Source organism: Ochotona princeps, chromosome 8 (assembly GCF_030435755.1).
Source record: "Ochotona princeps isolate mOchPri1 chromosome 8, mOchPri1.hap1, whole genome shotgun sequence".
Lineage (NCBI taxonomy): Eukaryota > Metazoa > Chordata > Mammalia > Lagomorpha > Ochotonidae > Ochotona > Ochotona princeps.
Window position 1 is genome coordinate 34,256,391 of NC_080839.1, and position 20,762 is coordinate 34,277,152.

Sequence of the window (20,762 nt, forward strand, 5' to 3'; positions counted from 1 at the left end):
TTATTTACTCTAACAAACTGTAAATTCACTGTGTGTTAGAAAACTTTCTTTCAGCTCATTGTTTTAATAACCTTACTACAGAATCCTAGAGTTAATTCTGTTTAACAGGACAAATAGTCTTAGTTTAGTCGTAAGGATTAGTGAAGGATACTCCATTAGTAATTAGTAGGCTCTGGCCCATATGTTTTTAAGCACTGATATTTTCTCCCCTTCGCCACTCCCCATTCTCTGTACTCCTCAGGTTCCTGAGGCCTCAGCGAATTTGCCCACTGATTTGGAAACTCCCGCTACTTAGAATATGGTGCAAGATCTAAAATCCCAAGTCCATAAAAGCACGTCGTAGTAGTTTCACTCTAGACACATCTGACGGCTCATCCTCCGCCTGGCTGGATGGTGGCAACACAGGACGCGTTTTGGGTTTGGCCTCACCAGTCTGGTTTCTTCCCCTGGGTATCTGTCTCCAGGGCTTGCACCTGGAGCTGGAAGGAAACCACCAGCTGCGGCCATTTCAAGGCTCCACGTGCTGCAGCGGGGCGGCTGCACGCTGAGTCAGGCGGTACTTAAACAGTCGGCCGGGCTGCAGTAAGTGGTTTGGCCCCCTTCGGAGGGCCGGCTCCGGCTCAAGGCCCGCCTCCCCGTGGGATTGGAGGCCCGCTGGCCCGCCCGGCACTCCACGAGACCGGCGGGAGGCGGCGCGCTCGGCCCCGGCGGCGAGCACACAGAGGCCGGGTCAGTCTGCTTTTCTACAAGTGGGATCGGAGGATCTGGGGTGAGCCCAGCAGGTGTGCGGCCCACTCGCTCCTTGCCGGGGTCCGCTCGGCGCCGGTAGGCCTTGGGGTGGGCGGCTGCCGTCGGAGCGGAGCGACGGCACCTCTGGGCCTCCGTGCCGGCCCAGGCAGGGCTGCTGCCTCCGCGGTTCGTGCCTGACATTTTCCGAGTTCTAAGTGAACAAGTTGAGCCCCAGTCCGCCCGCGGTGGCGGAAAGCGGAGTTGGTGGAGTTGGGCTGAAAGTTTCTCTCTCGGCCGGTGACGGAAGTGAGGTTGCCGGCGAGCCTCGGGCCGGGCTGGCCGGGGGTCTCCGAGGAGCGGGCGTACCTGGCGGCCGGGCCGCGCCCTCTGTCTCGACTCTGGGCTGAGCGCGCGCGGCCGGCCCGGAGCTCCGCCTCGGGTACCGGTTTGTCCCGGAAGCTCGAGGGGAGCGCGTCATGGACATCGCTGCTCCGGGCTGGCCCTTCTCTAGGCCCCGCTCTCCCTTCTCCGGGAAGGCAGACCCCGGGATCTCGTCCCCAGGACGTGCTTTTCGTGATCACGCTCTTGTTCAGGTCCCAAACAAGATGCCTTTGTACCCAAAATGGTGGTTCTGTAATTTCTAATTGTTGAGAATTTGTGCAGATATCTAACAGACTTACATGTATCCAATGGCTAAGAGGAACTGCTCACGGTTTTTGCTCATTTGGGGGATTTAGCGCATTCACTGGGCAGGGGCCTCACCCCTTCTCCTGGGTCTGCCTGGGTCTGGAGCGGCATGTAGCTGTTGTGCCTGGCAGCTGTGTTTCTGCGCTCTTCCCCTAACATTGCCTCCAGGTGAAGACGGCGGGCCACCAGAGGAAAAAGAGAACTATTAAATTGAGAACGGGGAACTTTTATGAAGGAAATGCGTGTTTGTTTATAAGGGACTTTCTTATCAGACTTCTGAGTTTTAAGAAGCTCTGTAGGAGGACTTAAAAGATCATGGTTGGATTAGCCTCAGGTGTCCCGGGATTGAGTGGTGTAGCTTGATTGGAAGCATTTGGAATGGAGGTGGGAAGGGATGGGAGCCCAGTGAAAGCAGTTCTGGGTACTTGTAGGTGAAGTCTTCCACGGGCTGTGTCGCACAATCTCACCTTAGTGGTAGAGGGCTTGTGAGCTGGAGGAAGCTGCTGATTCTGGAAAGAGATTCATTGGCCTGGCCGTTGGTGAAAAATCCCGCTTGCTACCTGCGGCTGTATCCAGTCTTCTTTTGAGATAGTATGACTTTTTGGAACAGCCATAGTTCCTGACAGGATCTGTAATTAGTAACTCCTCTTTGGAGTCTATTAAGAAACCACCACGACCATTTTTGGAAACCTTGGAGGACACATTTTTCTTTGTGCTTTTATGGATTTTTGAGAAGCAGAGTTAGAGATGGAGAGCTTCATCCACTAGTTCACTCCCCAGGTGATCTCAGTGGCCAGGGCTGAACCAGGCAGCAGCCTGGAGTGTCTCCTTACTCTCCTATGGGGTGAAAGACCCAAGGCTCTGGGCCATCCTCTGCTGCTTTCCCAGGCCACAAGCAGGGAGCTGGATGGGAAGTGGAGCTGCCGGGATTAGAACCAGCGCCCATATGGGATCCCGGTGCGTTCAAGGCAAGGACTTTAGCTGCTAGGCCACCGTGCTGGGCCCGGCAGCTCATTATTAAGGTACTTGAATTTTGTGCTTCCCAGATTACAGGCCTAACAGGTTCCAGATAATGTATTTTATTCTCAAGGTTATTTTTAAAAAAGATTATTTGAAAGAGTTACAGAAAGGGAGAGACAGATTTCCTTTCTCTCCACTGGTTCATTCCTCATATGGCCAAAATAAGCCAGTGCTGGGCAGGTCCAGAGCCAGGAGCAAGCAGGTTCCTCCAAGTTTTCCATGTGGCCCATGCGCTTGAGCCATCCTCTGCCGCTGTTTTCCCAGGTACATTATCAGGGAACTAGAGTGAAAGTGGAGCAGCCAGGACTCGAACTAGTGCCATAGCACAGGCCCAAGGTTGATTTTTAACAATATGCATATTTGTTTCAAAGGTGGAGTTACAGATAGGGAGAGATGCTAATTTACTCCCCAGATGACTGCATTGGCCAGGCCTGTGTCTGGCCCAAGCCAGGATGCTGAAATTCTATCCAGATTTTCACATGGGTGCTAGTGACCCAAGTACTTGGCCCAGCTTCTGCCTTCCCCGGAGCCTTTCCGATTGGAAGTGGAACAACAGCCTGGACTCGAAGCTGTTCTCATATGGGATGTGGGTGTCACGGGTGGCGGCTCATCCCAGGCTTATCTTTTGGTACCACAGTGCTGGCCCTCTTGGCCCAAGCAGGCATTTCTTTATTTCCCCTTAAGAATTTTTTTTTTCCCCAGCTCCAAGTCTCCAGTAACAAAGTTTACTAGTCTGGAGAACTGGAGTTACTTGACTGAAGTTGTATGGCTGTGCTATGGCAGTACAGCAGTAAGCCCTGAAGTGGAGCTGTCCTCACCTTCTTGAACGTGGGGAAGAGTGGGTAGTCTAGAAACCAGCTGGGGCTTGGTTTGCTGAAGTGTGTATCCATGAAAATCTTTCTCCGTGAACTAAAACCTGAGTCCCTGTGTCACGATGTGATGGTGATGGGCGTTACCACTGTCTTCCCAGTTCACACCTGTGTTCTTTCCTAAGGAGTGAGCATCTTTAACACAACACTGTCAGTGAAAGGAGTATTTGTATGTTCATAAAATTTTCTTATTTGAAATTTAAACTGTTAAAGTGTCTTCTACATTGTTTATGCATTGTATGTGCTCTTAAGTGATTTATCAATCTATTTGAAAGAATTAGAGCTTTCATCTGTCAGCTCCTTCCCTATGTGGCAGCAACTGCCAGTGCTGTGCTATTCTGGAGCCAGGAGCTGTATGTGGGTCTCGCATGTGGATGCAGGCACTCGAGGAAGGACTTGGTTCACCCTTCACTACTTCGCCAGGTGCAGTAGCAGGGAGATGGATCAGAAGTGGAGCAGCCTGGACTTGAACTGGGGCCCATAGGCAGCCACTTAACTTGCTGTGTTTTTTGAGACATCATGTTAAATTTAATTTTTTTCTTTTAAGATAAGTAGCTCTTCAATTTCAATCTTGAAGTGTATGTAATTTCTTATTTGAAAAGTACTAGGGATTTTCCAACAGAATTGGTTTCAGCATGCTGATTTCTAGGAAATTGGGACTGTTCTCCACAGAAAACATTTTAGCAAATGTGTTTTAACTTAAAAGAGTTTGTGTGTGTGTTTATGTTTAGTCACTTTATCTCACCTCTTCTGCCAACAGAAGTGATGCCACCAAGAAGAAATGAGAAATATAAACTTCCAGTTCCACTTCCAGAAGGAAAAGTTCTGGATGATACGGAAGGAAAGCAGTGGGTGCTGGGCAAGAAGATCGGCTCTGGAGGATTTGGATTGATCTATTTAGGTGACGTATCACTGAACGTGCCCAGATAGTCCTGTTTGACTGTTTTTAGTCTTATTTGCTGAGGAATACAAATTAGAACTCTGGAGGCAGGCCTTTAGCCTGGTGAGGAAGACACCTGCGTGCCCGAGTGCCTGATCCAGCTTCTTGCTAAAGCTGACCTTGAGGCTCAACAGGGATGGCTCGAGGAATTGGTCCCTGCTGCCCATCTGGGAGATAAGGATGGAGCTCTTGGCTTCAGTCTTCCCCAGCCTTGCCCTGGTGGGCATCTCAGGAGTGAGCCAGATTATGGGCACTCCCCGTGTGTCTGTTTCAGAAATATCAAAATATATTCTGAAACCAATTAAAAAATAGATTCATAAGTGTATTTATTCAGATGCATAATGTACTTTATCAATGCATACTTTGTGATTCTTAATATAGTAATATCTAGTACTAAAAGGGTTTGATAATTTTTCAACAGTTTCTCTGAAAAATTCAGCCTTAATAAGTCATTTTTTGCTTAGAAGGAATTAATTTCTCTGTCATGCATTTAGGGTTGTATTAGTTATGTGCCGTCCTGGGGCAATTGCGAAAATGGACACTTGAATTATTTAGCACAGTAAGGAACACTGGGTATGTTTTCATCGTACATTTCAACACTTACAAATCACGTTGAATTTAAGCAGTGAACTCAGCAGTATCATAAGTCTGAGTAGGTAAAGAGGCAATATTTGTTATAATGCTGAATTTGATGAATAAAATAAGGCAAATATCACTGGTTTAAGGAAAAATATCCCTAAGTATAAATTTTCTGCCATGTATTGATTCACATCTGGTTTTGGAGTTGAATCAGTTGACAGTAGACTTCCTTTGGGGAAACCATGGTTTCCTCATTGTGTATTTCAAAACAAATGTTTTATGAAGGATAAAAATCTCCCTCTGATAATAAAATTCTAGTTTCGAATGAATTAATGAAACTGCTTATTCATCTTGGTGTCAAATATTTGGGAAGACAATCAACACAGGAGCACAGGGCGGAGTAGCACTTGCTTGGACAGTGTTGTGATTGTGATTGTTAGAACGAGGGATGCAGATGTAAGTGTTCAGCAGAAATGGGGTGCAAGGCAATACAGAACAAAGATTTTTTAGGAGTCATAATTAAAAATGATAAATCTGTTACATTATTTAAAATACTTAAATAATACCCCTTTAACTTTGTTGGTATTTTAACAAGTGGAATATTTTATTTCTAGTCAGTCTTCAAAATCCAGGGTGTTTTCTAGTCTCCCTGGCTCATTAGATACAAGTAGTTAGTGACAACAATACAGGGCAGGGGAAAAGCCATGTATTCGCTGTTCACATGTAGTAGAATTCCCTGTCCAGTGCAGTATTGGAGGCCTGGCATTAGTGAACTCGTTTATGATACAGAGAGAAGGTCTATAGAATACAGTCTTGATTCAAGGTCAGAGATGCAGAATTATTTCTGATGTAGCTGTGGATACCACAATTTATTGTCACATTAAAAAAAAATCGAAAGTACAGCAAGAGACTGAGTTCTCTTTCACTGAATGGTTCACTTTCCAGGTGGCTGTCGCGGCCAGCTCTGACACAGGCTGAAGCCAGCAGCTTCTTCCATGACTTCCACATGGGTAAAAGGGCCCAAGCACTTGAATCATTGTTCCCTGCTTTTCCAAGACATACTAGCAGGGAGATGGATCCGAATCAGAGCAGCCAGGGCATGAACCAGGGCGCATATGGGGTGCCGGTGTCATAGACTGGCATTTCCATGACCACCCAGTGCACCTGTTACCACTTGTAATTTTGGTTTTCCATTCAAATTGCTTGAGAAATTGCAAAGAATTAAAAGTATTGGTTACAGTGATCTCATCCTTTCTAAGAAATGGGAGAATTAATACCAATGAACAATATATAATTCTAGTTCATGTTTAGTGCTACTATATGAGTATTTCAAAAGGTTTGTAGGAAAAGTGGAATTAAAATACACATTTGTTTTGGGGCAAAGCGTTTTTTGAAATTTATGCATGGTTTCATACATTGCCAAAAACTTGTAAAGACCCGTCCTAGCGAGTACACATCTTTTGCTGTGTGGTTACTGTTGGGGGAAAAAGGAGTGTATTTGTTCAGGCATGTTTGACCCTGTTCAAATGCAGAAAGTTTTTGCTTCATTCAGTCTGTCCATGTGGCATTTTTTTCACTTACTATTTTCTCATTACCAAAATATTTCTTTAACTTTTCAGAGTTCAGTATGTTATGCAGCTCTCTCTACTGCTCAAATTTAGAAGTTATACAGTGGAAAGATGAGCAAGTGCGCAACACGGGGAAAAGAGTAAAGAAATAATGCAGCTATTTTGAGAAAAGAGGTTCCATAGGATAAGAATATACACTAATTGTTTCATCAATCATTGATCAGCTTGCTGTCACTAAAATAATTTTTACTAACTATTAAAGCTGTAAAACCGAAGCCAGATGAAATTACATAGGTTTCAGTCTTGTCACGGTTCAGCTTTTCCTTAAAACCATTGTGTCCAGCTCAGTGCTTTTCAGGTGGTGGTCTCTCCGTCCGCTATTGGCAGCAGGCACTTGGTTGGCATCCGCTGCCTGAGGCTGAGAAGGAAGTAGCTGCTCTCTGTGTGCATGTACAACTGTCCTCTAGCTTTGAGATCAATAGGCAGGGCCTTGCAGTAATCAGCAACTCACCGGAAAGGGGAAGGAGCAAAGAAGTTTGGAATTCACTCTTGGAAAAAATAATGTGCCTGTAGCATGAATAGGAATAGAGGAGGAAGAAGAAAAGTCTATGCAGGAACAAAGTCAAGGTTCTTTGTGTATGAAACAAGTTGGGGGGGGGGAGGTTAGGAGAGAGGTGGAGTGCAAGAAAAGCAATTGATTTGGAAAGTAGAAAAAATTGCCATCACTGTACCATCAAAGAAGTGAAAAAGTTTCTAAAACTCCAGGGAAAGAGAAAGAACTGAGGATTTTAGTTTAATGCTAGCTGTAACAGACTCCAGTAAATAAGGCGGGATTGCATACATAAGAGCTGGGATTTTAGTATAAGACAAATCTGACTTGAAACCTGACCTGACTAAACTACTGAGAAACCAGCTGGCTTTCACCTTTTGAATTCTTTGGCATCATTGTTTCTGTTCTCTGAAATTGGGTCACTAATAACAATGTATATGAAATAAGAATGTTGTAGAAGAACATGAAACTTGACAAGCACTTCCATATTTGAGCATTTCCCTTCTCAACGTTTGTTGCATAGTGCACTAGGATGCTGACGGACATCTTCATTGAGAGGATTTTCTAATTATTCCACCATAGATTGTGCTAGATTTAGCCACTAATGTAGTAAAGCTAAGGATATAGCGAGTGTCCACAGGGACTTCATGGTGATTTACTTACCTGCCTGTATCTATGAAAGGACCTCAAAGAGTGTGCAGAAAAGACCTGTTAGAAAAAAAGCTGTGGCAGTGGGGTGCTGCTGGCAGTGGGGTGCTGTTGGCAGTGGGGTGCTGCTGGCCTTGTGGCATAGTGTGTGGAACCATCACTTGCAGCACTCCCACTTGGATCCAGCTCCCAGTGTAGGCTTGGGAGGAACAGGTGAAGATGGCCCAAATATTAGCATGGGAGACCCAGATGAAGTTGCTTTGGCTTGTCTGCCCTGGCTGTTGTGTCCAGTTGGGGTGTACTTCCTCTCCAACTTTTTCAGATCTTCAGGAAAAACTCTAGATTGAAAAAAATCTTTTCCACCAAAATAAACTTATCTTTCACTTCCATTTTCCACAAACTTCTACAAGTACGTTTGTATTTTTATCCCTAATATTTACTTCACTGGGATATGATCAATTTTGATCAATTTCAACAGTTTTCTTTTCAGCTATATATATATATATACACACACACACACACATATATATACAAACATATATATTCTCTTTCATGTATCAAAAGATTGAGTTTCAGAGATCATTCAGATTCCAGAAGAGGTGAATCATAGAATAAATTGCTAAGTGTCTTTGAAGGCTAATAGTATGAGTAAGATATCATTTATTTGTGGAAGTTGCAGTTTCTTGAAGCTAGGCATAGGGAGGACCATTTAGCATCTTTGGAGTGTCAAACTCGGAGCAGATGTTCAATGGATTTTTGCCTGACAGGTTGAGATTGATGTTGGGAGACTTGAGTCACAGAAGCCAGTTTTCTTTCTTCACTTTATTTCTACACGTCAGCTTTAACTGCAGTCTGCAGTATTACAGAGCAGTCCCCTTAGATTGAAAAAGTTGAGACCAGGTGACTTCTGCTATTTAAAAAGATCTATATGCTTTATTGACAGTAAATAGGATTATTTCTTACAAAGACTAGCATGTAATTCTAACTGAACTGTAGTGAAGCTTTAAAACCCGATCCCTTACCCATGGGTAAATGTTTAAAGTTTAAGTGGCTCAGCCGTTTTTGGACAGATCATGTGGCTAGATGACCATAATTTTGCTCTTTAGAAACATAGGATCTTTTATGGAGTAGGATTTTTAGAAATGATCAAAGATCAACTTATTGATGAGACACTTGTGAGTTTTGTTTTAGTCCACTGTAATGGATTGATTTCTAAGGTCTACTTAATCATATTCAGAAGAAATCGGTGATAATGTGAGCCACAATGTTGTGCTATTGGAACGCATTTGGCTTCCTTACACTTGTGCTTAAACTTATTTTGGCAGTGTGGTGTAGGGCAGGTTTTGAGACAGCCTAACTTGACATGGTACAACTTCATGGTGCCGTTCCTAAATGTCAGTAGGTAATTTTACAAATGATATTGTGGGGTGAGAGAGGAGGGAAGCTGAAGATGAAAGTAATTTGTACTCAGACGTTTAGTACATAAATTGATTTCCAGATGATGACGCAGATAAGTGATTTCTAGGCATTAGGTAAGTTGATGTACTTGTTGCACCTGTAGATAAGAAACAAATTCTCTAGAAGATGTGTTTTAGAAGTGTTCATTGACCTATCTTTTGAGAAACCTATTTATACATTTAAGGAAGTTTGGGTTCTTATAAGGCTTAGCCCTTGCTTATCTTTGTCATTCCTTAAAAGTCCAAGCTACTTTTTAACATACTTTCTAATATGGATCTTCATTTTCAACATTTCTACTGTCATGCTCCTGTTTCTTAAGGGAAGGTTTATAATGTCCCCAGTCCCTTGGGGCCTTGAACTTTGGCTTTGTATCTGCTATAGTACCTCTTACTGTCTTGTAACTGATGGTGGTCAGGGTGTTTTTAATTTGAAACCTATTGCTGTGGGGGAATTTTCTTCATGAAATGAGCTCACCTCTATTGCCACACAATAAAAGAATCCCCAGCTTTTGAGAGCTTCTGGCTTCCTTATGAAATATGGATATACTTCTGCTTCTGAAGTGTTTCATCTTTTTTTTCTTTAGATAAGGAAGAGAAATAAATAGTATGAGGTATGTTCGTTTTTGTAAGACAGAAATATCTGTTTGTAAAATAAATTGGAAAACCCAGGAACTTTATGGTTCTAAATGAGAGTTCATGAGAAATTAGCTAGTTAGATGATGAAAATTTGTCATCACTTTGTGATACAAAGATGCTTACGGATTTCATACTGCTTAGATACTTGGTTTTGTGATTAGCACTTCAGTGTTTGTCCCACAGAGCTCCATTTCATGGAATGAATTTTTTCCTGAACACCACAGTGTCCTATGTAAAAGTGCTTTTGAAAAAACTCAATTAGCTATTATTGCAAGAGAATCATGAAGACATTCATTCTTTCTTTGAAAAGAATGGCTTTTAGTTAGCCAGGTGGACTCTCTCTCCATCTATCTCCATCTCTGTCTGTCTCTTTCATTATCCATCCAAGGGAAAAGATTCTGTAGAAAGATATCTATCGAAGGCCAGAAACATCTACAGATGCAATGTGATCCCAAGCAATGAAGCATGTGGCCCTTCATTGGCATTATATGACAACAGGAGGATCTTCTGGCAGAAGAACTCACTTTTGCTGCGTTCTGCATGCTGCCCCTCCAAACCCATCTTTGATTGGCACCTATGCCCTATTGAAACTGGCATCACACCTTCTGAATGGGCACGATGCCAGGCTAGCAGATGGGTATGGGCAAAAGCATGCCAGAAACCCAGTATGTGAATCAAGTTTAAGTATCAGGGGCCCAAACTCCCATCCAGGAATATAAAAACTACAGTCTGCTGAGAGCTTTTTGTGCTTAAGGTTAAAGGACATGCCATTTCTACTGCAGCTTAGAGGTTGATTAATTTTGAAAGTCAAACAGGAGCTCCTGTGGCTGTGGCAGGCAAAATTCTATCTTTGGTGAATGAGAATTACTACTTCATGTAGGGCAGAGAAAGTATTGTAATGAAGTTTCCAATGAGAGTTACTCTCCTGCAAGTGCCTCCAGCACTTAAGCAGCATGCATTCAGTGGAGATGAATATTTCCATTCTCCAGCAGAGTCAGGTGCGATCAAAGCCAGATCTGCAACCTGCTGCAGTGAAGAACCCTAAATTTAGAAAGGGCAGGCAAAGTTGGGAAAAACTCCTTGGTGGCAACTCTATTTCACCATGAGCCGATGAGGTTTCACAAAACTGCATAAAGGACACGAAGAAAAAGTTGCAAATAACAGCAGTTTGAGTATTCCAGCCTTAAAGACAAAGATCTTTAACAACAAAGCACAAAGTTTAGTTCCTCCTAATGCAGAAATTCTTATGAATTTTTCAATCAGTAAAAACTTAGGTTTACCAAAACGTTATCTAACTTAATACGTAAGTAATGAAACATCCTATTTTTAACAACTATTTCAATGCGTGTCTGTCATGTATATAAACTTTGCTTTTTGAATAATGGATTTTGCATAAAGTTCAGTTCTGAACGTCATTTTCCCTTATGATTGTCTCACACCCACTGTGGCGCTATCCCCATATCCCTCAAACAGAGGCCACCTTTCCTTGTGATCATGTCTTCTAAATGCTTTTAAATTTATAGGAAGGCTTGTAATACCAGATGTGGCCAAGATAAGCTTTTCGTAATCGCCCCATAGCCATTGCTTTTGCTTTTCCACCGTGTAAACTTTATCTATGGAACAGATTCCATGAGACCGTTGTGAATACTTCAACGTATTCAAAACATATAACTGCCACAAATTAAACTAGTAAAACTAAAGCTGGTGCACTGTAACTGCCAAGTAAAATTGGCACGTCCCTCTGTCAGACTGCAGGAGAGTGTGCCATACAGTCCTCGGAAAACACAATTCATCCAGAAGCACTCTTGTCACTTGCTCTGATATTAAACCAGAAAAAGTGACATTAATTAAAGAAGTGACACAAGCCAACAAAGGCAATGAAATCCTAAGCTTTGGCTCCTGTGCGGACCTTAAACCAGACTCTTCCGCTTAGGTAGTATGGCCACAGTCACCTGCCTGCTCTAGTCTTTCCATTCTGAAACATCCATTCCAAACAGTCTATATTTCATACCCAGCATTGGATTAATTAGTCACATTGGTCATCATTGCATAGGCTTCCCCAAATAATAGTGTGGGTGGTATGTCATGCATCACTGGGTGAGTATGTGAGATGTACAGTAACTAGAGGGTGGGTCTGACACAAAGGCAGGCAGCAGCCAAACAGTGGAGAACCTAGGCTTGGTAGTCAGGAAGCCAGGAGGGTCTGTTGCTTGAACTTGTAGAAGCAAATGGTAGCTGTGGAGCTTAATGCAAAATCTAATGCAATAAAGAGGCAAGCAGGGGACTATGTAGAACTTTTCTGGTTCCTGTAGCACGCCTTTTCACAGTGTTCTGACTACTGCATAACATCACTATTTACATGCTACCTTTTCAACAGCCATCCCTCCACAAGACACTCCCACATTCATACACATTACATTGTAGACCTCTTACTGCAGTTTCTCAAGAGTGCGTAAGTTCAGACTTAAATTTTCTAATTTTCAAAAGCAATTTGTCAGATTAACGGTAGAGCTAATCTGCTATGGAAAAATCATTTCTCAACAACTGAAGGCATTGTACTTTGAAACTTAGACATTTTGTGTATTGTGGGGAGTTGGTGAAGTACCTGTTCATCTCTTTTTAAGTTTATTTTTAAAATCCAAGAAATTAGATATTTAATTCATACACTGTGGAATTTATTGGAAAAAGCCCGTTCTGTTAATGCATAGAACAAGGAAGGATGATTAAAAGCTGGACATCATGTTAAAAGCATTTTATTTAGAATAAGACAATTCTGAGTAGCATTTAAGTGAAATAAAATTAGTAGCAGGTATAAATTTTTGTTGGGGAAAAAGTATGTCGTTTACTGTTAAATGGATTGACTTGTAGGCATGCAACATGCATAAGCAATCAAATTTCCAGAGAATGTAAACACAACTTAGCAGAAAACAAATTATCGGAATGTCTCTTAATCCAAGTGTGTGAAAGATTTGGTTATGGATTTTGTTCCGAGTCAGAAGCTATTGTTACGGGGTCTGGGCACAGGTACTTTGTTTGAGATTGGGAATTTTCTATCTGTGTAATTAGTCATGAGGCTTCATATACCTCTTTCAGATCAGACAATGGCCTCCAAGAGACAGCAGTGCCGCAAAGGAGCAAGGAAGGCAGGCCAAAGTTGAAACACACAGAGGCACAACAGTGTAGGAAAAAAAATCAACACGCTTTGCAAAACCAATCATTGAAAATGTGGCAACGTTCAGGAGACTGTCTTTAATTTGCAATCCAAGTGAAATAGAGTATTTAAATATGAGAGGCTGTATTATTGAGCCCAGCATGCCTGCTACCACTTGTTTGACTAGCTCAGAATAGAATACTGAGAGGCACAGGCTCAAAGTTAAATGAACATTTATATATTTTAAAATCAAATGAAAGATCCAGAGTAGATTCATGAATTAAAACCCCTCCGCCCCCGAACTCTAATCAGCTGGAATTACTTTTAAAGTGTCATTCTATTTAACTTTTGGGAATGATGAATTTGCCTGTTAATAGGGATGCTGCATTTTATCATGAAGATGAAACAAACTGTCTTTTATTAATTATTCCCCAGAGACAGTGCCCATTTTTCTCTTCTGTGCTTAGTGTGGAGGAAAAGCAGCTTCCTACAAATTTATTTTGAGCCAGAGCGCTCGAAAGCTTCAACATGTGGGAAAGAGACACACAGAGAAAGTAGCTCCCATTTCAAGCCTCCCGAGTGCCGGCTAACGAACCTCTCAGAGGTAACGTTCCCAAAGCCTCGCTCTGGAGGTCATGAACAGGGAACACAGGAAAGTGAAAAGAAACAACAGAACGTCTGGTGCAGTGTGGCAGATCTGTTTAATGTGCCTGTGGCATTCAAGAATTGCAGGGACTAGTGTTTGAAATCTTTGTTAGAAACTTGTTAGAAACTCAGCATTTTCGTCATCAACTACTAGCCTCATTTGGTGTGTGTGCCAAGCCTAGGGATAGGTGAGCGCTTAATCCTCCTAGCACCTTGCTGATGAAAGTGTTGGGGCCTAAAGAGGTGAAATAGTTTGACTCCAGGCAATAGTTTTTAATTGTCTCCATCTGTATTTGAACCTAGGTCTCTCTGCTCCACTAATGAAAGTCCCTTGTCAAAGAACACTTGGAATTCATGGGTGTCCAAGAGAAAATAGTGGCAAATGGTGTGCTTTTGACAAGTTCATTTCTAAAATAACAGCAAAATATGTAATTGATAGTATTGGCAACTAATTTATAAAATCTGGAGATGATGTTTATAATGGTGTCATTTTCATTCAGATTGACAACCCAAGGCATGGTGCATCAGTGATGTTTTTTAATATTAAGATCACCAAATCTGTGAAAGAACATCTGATATTTTTAGTAAACTTAATGTTAAGCACTGGAAAAATACATTAAAAAAGACCGTATCTTAGAGCAAGCAACCTTTTATGGAAAAACAAGAAATCAGCTGATAGTGAATATAATCTGAGAGATGTGATACATTTCATGCTTTTTCAAAAATGAATACATTTTCTGCTTTATGGGGATCTTATACATTAGTTTTGAGTAATAAAGACGTCAAAGGGGCTTCTTTAAAGCCACATGAGAGGAACATAAGCATCATGTAAAATATTTTTTTACAAATAATTGAAATTTTTTGACTATGTCTTTATTCTGTGGAGGATAATTTAAAGATAAAATGCTTAACAAACTAGGTCTTTTAAGAATATAACCCCCCCCCCCCAAATCACTTGCATAACTGGAATCTCACTGAAGAATGTAGAGTGTATACTTGCATAATTTGTATTCCATACCAAAATATCTTGATAGTAGACCAGCTCTTCTTTAAAAAAAAAACAAAAAAACAAAAAAAACCAAAAAAAAACGAAACCATGCAACTCTTCGGGAATATTACAAGGTAGTAATGATTTATTACATACTTAGTTTATTTCATGAAAAAAGTTAGAACATGACGTTTTAGGTATTTTAACTTTTAATACCAAGAGACACAAATGGCTGCAATGCTGCTTTTTATGCTGGAATTCCTATTGGAGTAGATACACACTGAGGAAAAGAACCAAAAGCAAGTTCTATGAAATGGAAATACATGTTTTTAATCAGTTCTAGTGATATGGGTTTGCTCTGCTATCTGTAGAATGCGCCAGAATAGTGTTGATTATACTTGCTCTTTTTCTATTCAAAGATCATACTTTGAGAACTATGACACAGTATTAATTGTACAAACCTCAACAGTATTAGAATGTTGGAAAAGGTAAAATTGACTATAAATTAACTATACATGGTGGTTCAAGAAATGTGAGAATAAGAAAATTATCTAATGACCATTTTTATGATGAAATGGGGAAGAAAATATGCTTATATCTCATCAGAAATTTTTCAGGAGGGAATTTGTGGAATTAATGTAAACTGAGTACAACATGAAATATTTGTAAGTGCTACTGGTTTTTTGGGAGGTAGTCGTGAAAGAAATGGTTATTTTTTAAAATGTCATTTTGTTTGAAAGATGACTTACAGAGGAGAGACAGAAAAAAAAAAAAAACCCTTTCATCTGCTGGTTTACTCACCAGATGGCCTCAGTGGCCAGGTGAGAGCTGATCTGGAGCCAGGAGCTTCTTCCAGGTCTCCCATGTAGGTACAGGGTCCCGAGGACTTGGGCCATCCTCCACTGCCTTCCCGGGCCATAAACAGGGAGCTGGATGGGATGTGCTGCTGAAGCACAAACCACCCAACACACTTATATGGATTCCATTTACTTGCAGTAGGAAGATTAACCTGTTGAGCCAAATGTGCCAGCAACTCCTCTCACCTGCCCCTCCCCGCTCCACCAGAAAAAAAATCTGCTGTTTAATTTGCTTATGCTTTATTCTTGAAACATAGTGTGTAGGCTTTCTGGTAAGAATCGACACAGCAGAACAGATTTAGGTGTGCTAATTGCAAGCATGCAATGAAAATCTAAGTCACTATGAAATAAGAAAAAGATCAGTAAGAAAAAACAATGGTTCTGTCATTTGCTCTTTGGATGTTAAGAATACCACTTGAACTAATAAAGTCCTACAAAATTGAGACCATGATGAAAGAAAAAATTCCCGTATTTGAACCAAACTTTTTTTTTTTAATATTAGAAAGTTACTTCAAAAAAGTGAGAATGGAGTTCAGGGTCCTTGCATAGTGAGCTTGTAAACCTATAATTCCAGGTTTACAGTAATGTTTAGGAAGGGAGGTGAAGGAATATTATTCAGTTGGAAAAAATAATGAAATACTGCTATGGGATCAAAATGGATGAAACTGGAGATGCTTGTTACATGAAATAGATCTTTGTACAGAAGGACAAATAGCACATGTTCTTCATGTGGAAGCTACAAAGAAATAGTTGATCTGAACTTACCGTGGTGACTGTTAGAGGTGAGAGGATGGGGAAAGTATGCATTATTGGGTACCAAAATGCAGCTGGGAAGTAAATGGTTCTGGTGTTCCGATGCATAGTGGACTGACTACACTTCACAATTTCGGGTTTTGTGTACTGCCTGAAAGTACTGAGACAAAGCTGGAAAACACCAGATAAAAGATGTGGAAGTGAACGGCTAATTGTCTATTATGGTTGATCTACACTTCTGTGCCTGATGAAGTGTGGTCCCTGGCTGTTGCGGCTATCTGGGGAGTGAACCTGCAGATGGAGGATCCGTCTCTGCTCGTCTCTCTCTGTGTAACTCTTTGAAATATTAAAGATATTAGGAAACTTAAAAACATTTTGTAGTGTTACTATGGTAATAGACTTGGGAGCATATGACTGAAAGACTTGCAGGAGACAAATGAGTTAAGATAGTAAAATAGTTGTGAAATAAAACTAGGTTACTAAAAATTGAAAATAGTTTTAAGAATTGAAAGTTTAACTGGATTTTTATAATTGTAGGTCACATTTCTAAGTAGACTAATGAACTGGTTTGAAATTACAGGCTTATTTAAACTGAGAGGCTGTTAATGTGTTCTTCAGGCAAGCTGAAAATTTAGTATTTAATAATAGCTAAATTTATCACAAAATATAGATATTAAATACAAATATTTGATACATTCTTTAACAAGTAACTGTCAGAAGAGCAAGGAGAATTCAGTCATATCATCTCCAGGGCTTTGGATTGTAATACCATTGTGACTGTAGTAGATCATAAAGTGTTAGAGAGTGTGGGTCAGATGTTTGCTATTTTTGGGATGCCTCCATTGCATTCTCAGGGCCTGTTTTGAGTCCCAGCTCATCCAAGCTGTGCAAGGCAGCAGGAGAGACCCTGGGGAAGCTCATGGCTCTTGGTTTTTACCTGGCCCAGCACCAGCCATTAAAGGTGTTTAAAGAATGAACCAGGGGATTCATGTGTGTCTCTGCTTTTCAAGTAAAGTAAGTAAAAGGAAGTTTTTTAAATGAGCTAACAAATACCTTACTTAATGATGAAGGCTTAAAGAAGCAAAATAAAATGATAAAATTTAATGAGCAGAATGCTGTGGCTTATTTTTACCCTTTAAAAAAGGGAGAAAGATGCTAGCAGTAAATACGTTATTTCAAAACTGGAGATGCTATAAACAATTGAATTGTGTTGGTGTAAGTCTTCACACTATTGTGTGTAAAACCCCAGTCAAAGGAGTGAGTGCTGTGGCCAAGCTATGCTTGTTCAATGTGAGCATTTCTGCTTTGATTTGTTTTACGTTATTAGACTTCAAAGCATGCATCCCATTACTAAAATGTTTGAAGCAAACTGATTTGCTACAGTTTTTTAAACAACAAAGTTAAAAATACAGTTGGGGCTTATACTGTGGTTTAATGCGTTAAGCCTCCACCTGCAACACTGGTACCAGTTTGAGTTTCAGCTGCTCTGCTTCTGATCCAGCTCCATGCTAATGCACCTGGAGAAGCAATGAAAGATGGGCCAAGTGCTTAGACCCATGCAGCATCTGAGGGAGATCTGGAGGAAGTGCCTGGACTTAACCTGGTTCATTCTTGGTCATTGTGGCCATCGGGGGGAGTGAACCAAGAGATGGAAGACCGTCCTGCCCTTCCTTTCCCCTCTGTCTCTAACTGCCTTTCACATAAATAAATCTTTAAAGAAAATGCAATTAGTGGGAAACAATTTTAATTTGGAGAGACCTTAATGATGTTAAAGTGAAAAAGCATCTCACACCATAAAATAATTTAAAGATTGTTTTTATCTTTATTTTAATCTGCTTAATCACCATGCAGTGTTTTTTCTGTCAGTGGCTTGCAATTTGTTGTTGGAAATACCAAGATCCCCTTGCTTGTGTTTTTCCCCCAGCACCTGATGTTATCTCCAATTTTTGCTTGTTGAAATCCTGCTCATTTGAAATTTATCCACCACTTGAAGCTTGTTTTTTTCTTTACATTTTCTACCATAGTTTGTGTATTAACTTCCTGCAACATTGTGGCTTCTACATTGCCTCTAGTTGGTTAACTGTGTACCTGTGTCTTATTTTTAGAGACTTATCTATTTGAAAGGCAGAGTTGACAGTGAGATGGGGAGAGGCAGAAAAAAATCTTCTACCCGATTGGCTGCAACATTGAAGGCTAGAGCAGGCCAGAGCAAGAGCTTCATCTCGGCCTCCTACATGGCTGGTAGTCTCCAAGCCCTTTGTCATCTGCTGCCTTCCCAGGCACAGCGGCAGGCAGCTGCATTGGAAGTTGAGCAACTGGGATTTCCACTGACACATGGGATGCCTGAGTGGCAGGCAGTGGGTTAATTTGCTGTACCACAACACGGCCCTCATTTATTTTATTGACCATTTCAAAGACATCACTCTTGATTTCATTTTCTTACTGTTTTTGGTTTTAAATGTCAGATTTCCATTAGTTTCTTTTTGATTTTCCTTTCAGACCCTGTGGCACAACACAAATTTCGATGTGTTTTTGTTGTCTTATGAATTACATCTACATATATTGAAAATCCCATTATTCCACAGTATACTCTTTACTTTGATCGTGGATTTTATAGAACCAGAGAAGATATTACATAATGCATTTTACATTTGCTCTGATACTGATCATACCTTCCTTTGTCCTTGAGAGTTCACATTTCCTTGCATAATGTTTTCCCCTCAATATCTTCCTTTTGCATTTGGCCTTCTTTCTGAAGGGCATTTTTGCTGTATGTTGAAAATTTTTTTTAATTTTCACTTCACTTTTCCTAGTTTCTAATGAGAAATTGGCAGTTGTTTGAGTCATTTTTTTCCTGTAGATAATCTCTTGTGTTACACTGGTTTCTTTCAAGGGTTTTCTTTTGCTTTTTTAACTTTTAGCAGTTTGATTATACTATGCTGTGTCTAGGTATTGATTTCCTTGAGTATTTTCTGTTGGTAATTCTCTGGAATTGGAGCTGTGGGTTTATATATATCTAAAACTTGGACATTTTGGTCATTTCATCGTAGTTTTAAAACAATATTTGTTTACTTGAAAGGCAGAGTGATAAGTGATATTAAGAGAAGATAAAGAAGCCTATGGAGTTCTGTTTTCCATGTTGTATCTGTTTTTCAGCTTAGACTACTTCATTGTGTCATCTTCATGGTTATGTTGAGCCCGCGTGGGATTTGAAGAGTGTTTCTGGTTATATATTTTTCAGCTCTCAGAAATGACATTTGAATCTTTGCATTTTGTAAATGTTGCTTTGGTCTGCAACTTGTCCTCTGATATTGGATGTGAGTGTACAAAATCTCATGATGCCCTCATTTTAAAAAATAGGTTTTTTTTTTTTTTTTTTTTTACGATTGTGATGAACCAAGGAAGAAAGTTGTCTCCTTTATACAGAAGCAGCCACAAACTTTTGCACAGACTTTTTTACATCATGGTCAAGTGGGTGTTTTCAAAGATAATTCTGCAAATTGTTTCACCTTAAAGCAGGACATTATCATTCTGACCCTGCAGGCAGGAATTCCTCAGTTGACAGCACATAATAATCAGTAATACATTTCTACTACATTCCTCATTCTACAACTTGTGAGGAGAAAATATATCACAGAAGGAAAAACATGGATCAGAAACAAAAAAACTGGGGGGAATCCCAGTCTATATGAAATTGTACCACAAAGTTAAAAAATTCCAAATAAAAATATCACAACAGCAACAACAACAAAAAAGAACAGCTCCCCTGTTTGCAAGGCCGCAAGGAGCTTCCAGCTGTATGGCAAAGCCTGGCGGGTGTCTCTCCAACCACCTCAACACCCCCTTTTTGCATGGACACCCGACCACCCTGTTGAGAACTCTGTAATCTTATTGAGGCATTGTTGTTTGCTCTTGTGAAATGGTTTTTACAACCAATGTGAGCTTGGGAGTTAATAATGCTGATAATGTCGTGGTGGACCAACCTTTAAAGATATATGCTGTCTTGGCCACCCCCATGACCCTATGGCTGGAAGAGCTTAAATATTTTCTAATAGGATAGGTTGTACAGTGGCTTTGTGTGTTCTTATTTGATCTTCATTATTTTCTCTCAAATGTTTTTGCATATTTTTACCTGAGTTCATTTCTTGTTATATTGTTTTCGAATATTTTGATTTCTTTTTTTTTTTTTTTTACCAGATGTGTGGTTTGAAACATGTTTTCCTAGATTGTGATTTGTCTTTTTATCCTCGTACCACTCTGCCTCCCTCCTTTTGTATCTTTATTTTTCAAAAAAGGAAAGTTTTCCTATCCATGAACATTGAATATCTCTATATATTGAGGTCTTTGATTTATTTTGTTGACCTTTGGTAAGGCTTTTTTCACATTTGTGCATATCTCATAATATTTATAAGTATTTCCATTTAGATGTTTACAGCATATTTTTAATTCTGATTCCAACTTTTTATTGTTTGTAAGAAAAAATACACAAACTTGTATTCTGCAACTATGCAAAAATAAATTATGAAATCAGGAAGATTTTTCAATAGTTCTTGGGGTTTTTCAATGTAGACAGTTTATCTACAAAGCAAGTTTCATTTCTTCTTCTGCAATCTGCATCTTTTCTTGCATTTATTATGTAAGACTTTGTTATGATGTTGGTAGGAAGTGACATCCTTGATGTTTTT

General features: G+C 40.4%; 1 protein-coding gene across 7 annotated transcripts in view; it reads left to right on the top strand.

The window, feature by feature from the left end:
• The first annotated feature begins 380 nt into the window (after window positions 1-380).
• The window catches only part of VRK2 (VRK serine/threonine kinase 2), a 90,718-nt gene continuing 70,336 nt past the window's right edge, over window positions 381-20,762 (top strand). Inside the window, exons 1-2 of one of the 7 annotated variants that reach the window (XM_058667825.1) lie at window positions 381-729; window positions 4,066-4,206. In XM_058667825.1, coding sequence (XP_058523808.1) covers window positions 4,071-4,206 — 136 coding nt within the window. In that variant the 5' untranslated portion in view covers window positions 381-729; window positions 4,066-4,070. Of the gene's footprint in view, window positions 826-1,288; window positions 1,323-1,343; window positions 1,585-2,173; window positions 2,197-4,065; window positions 4,207-20,762 lie in introns of those variants that run through there. The other 6 variants (XM_058667820.1, XM_058667821.1, XM_058667819.1 and 3 more) reach the window with 6 other exon arrangements.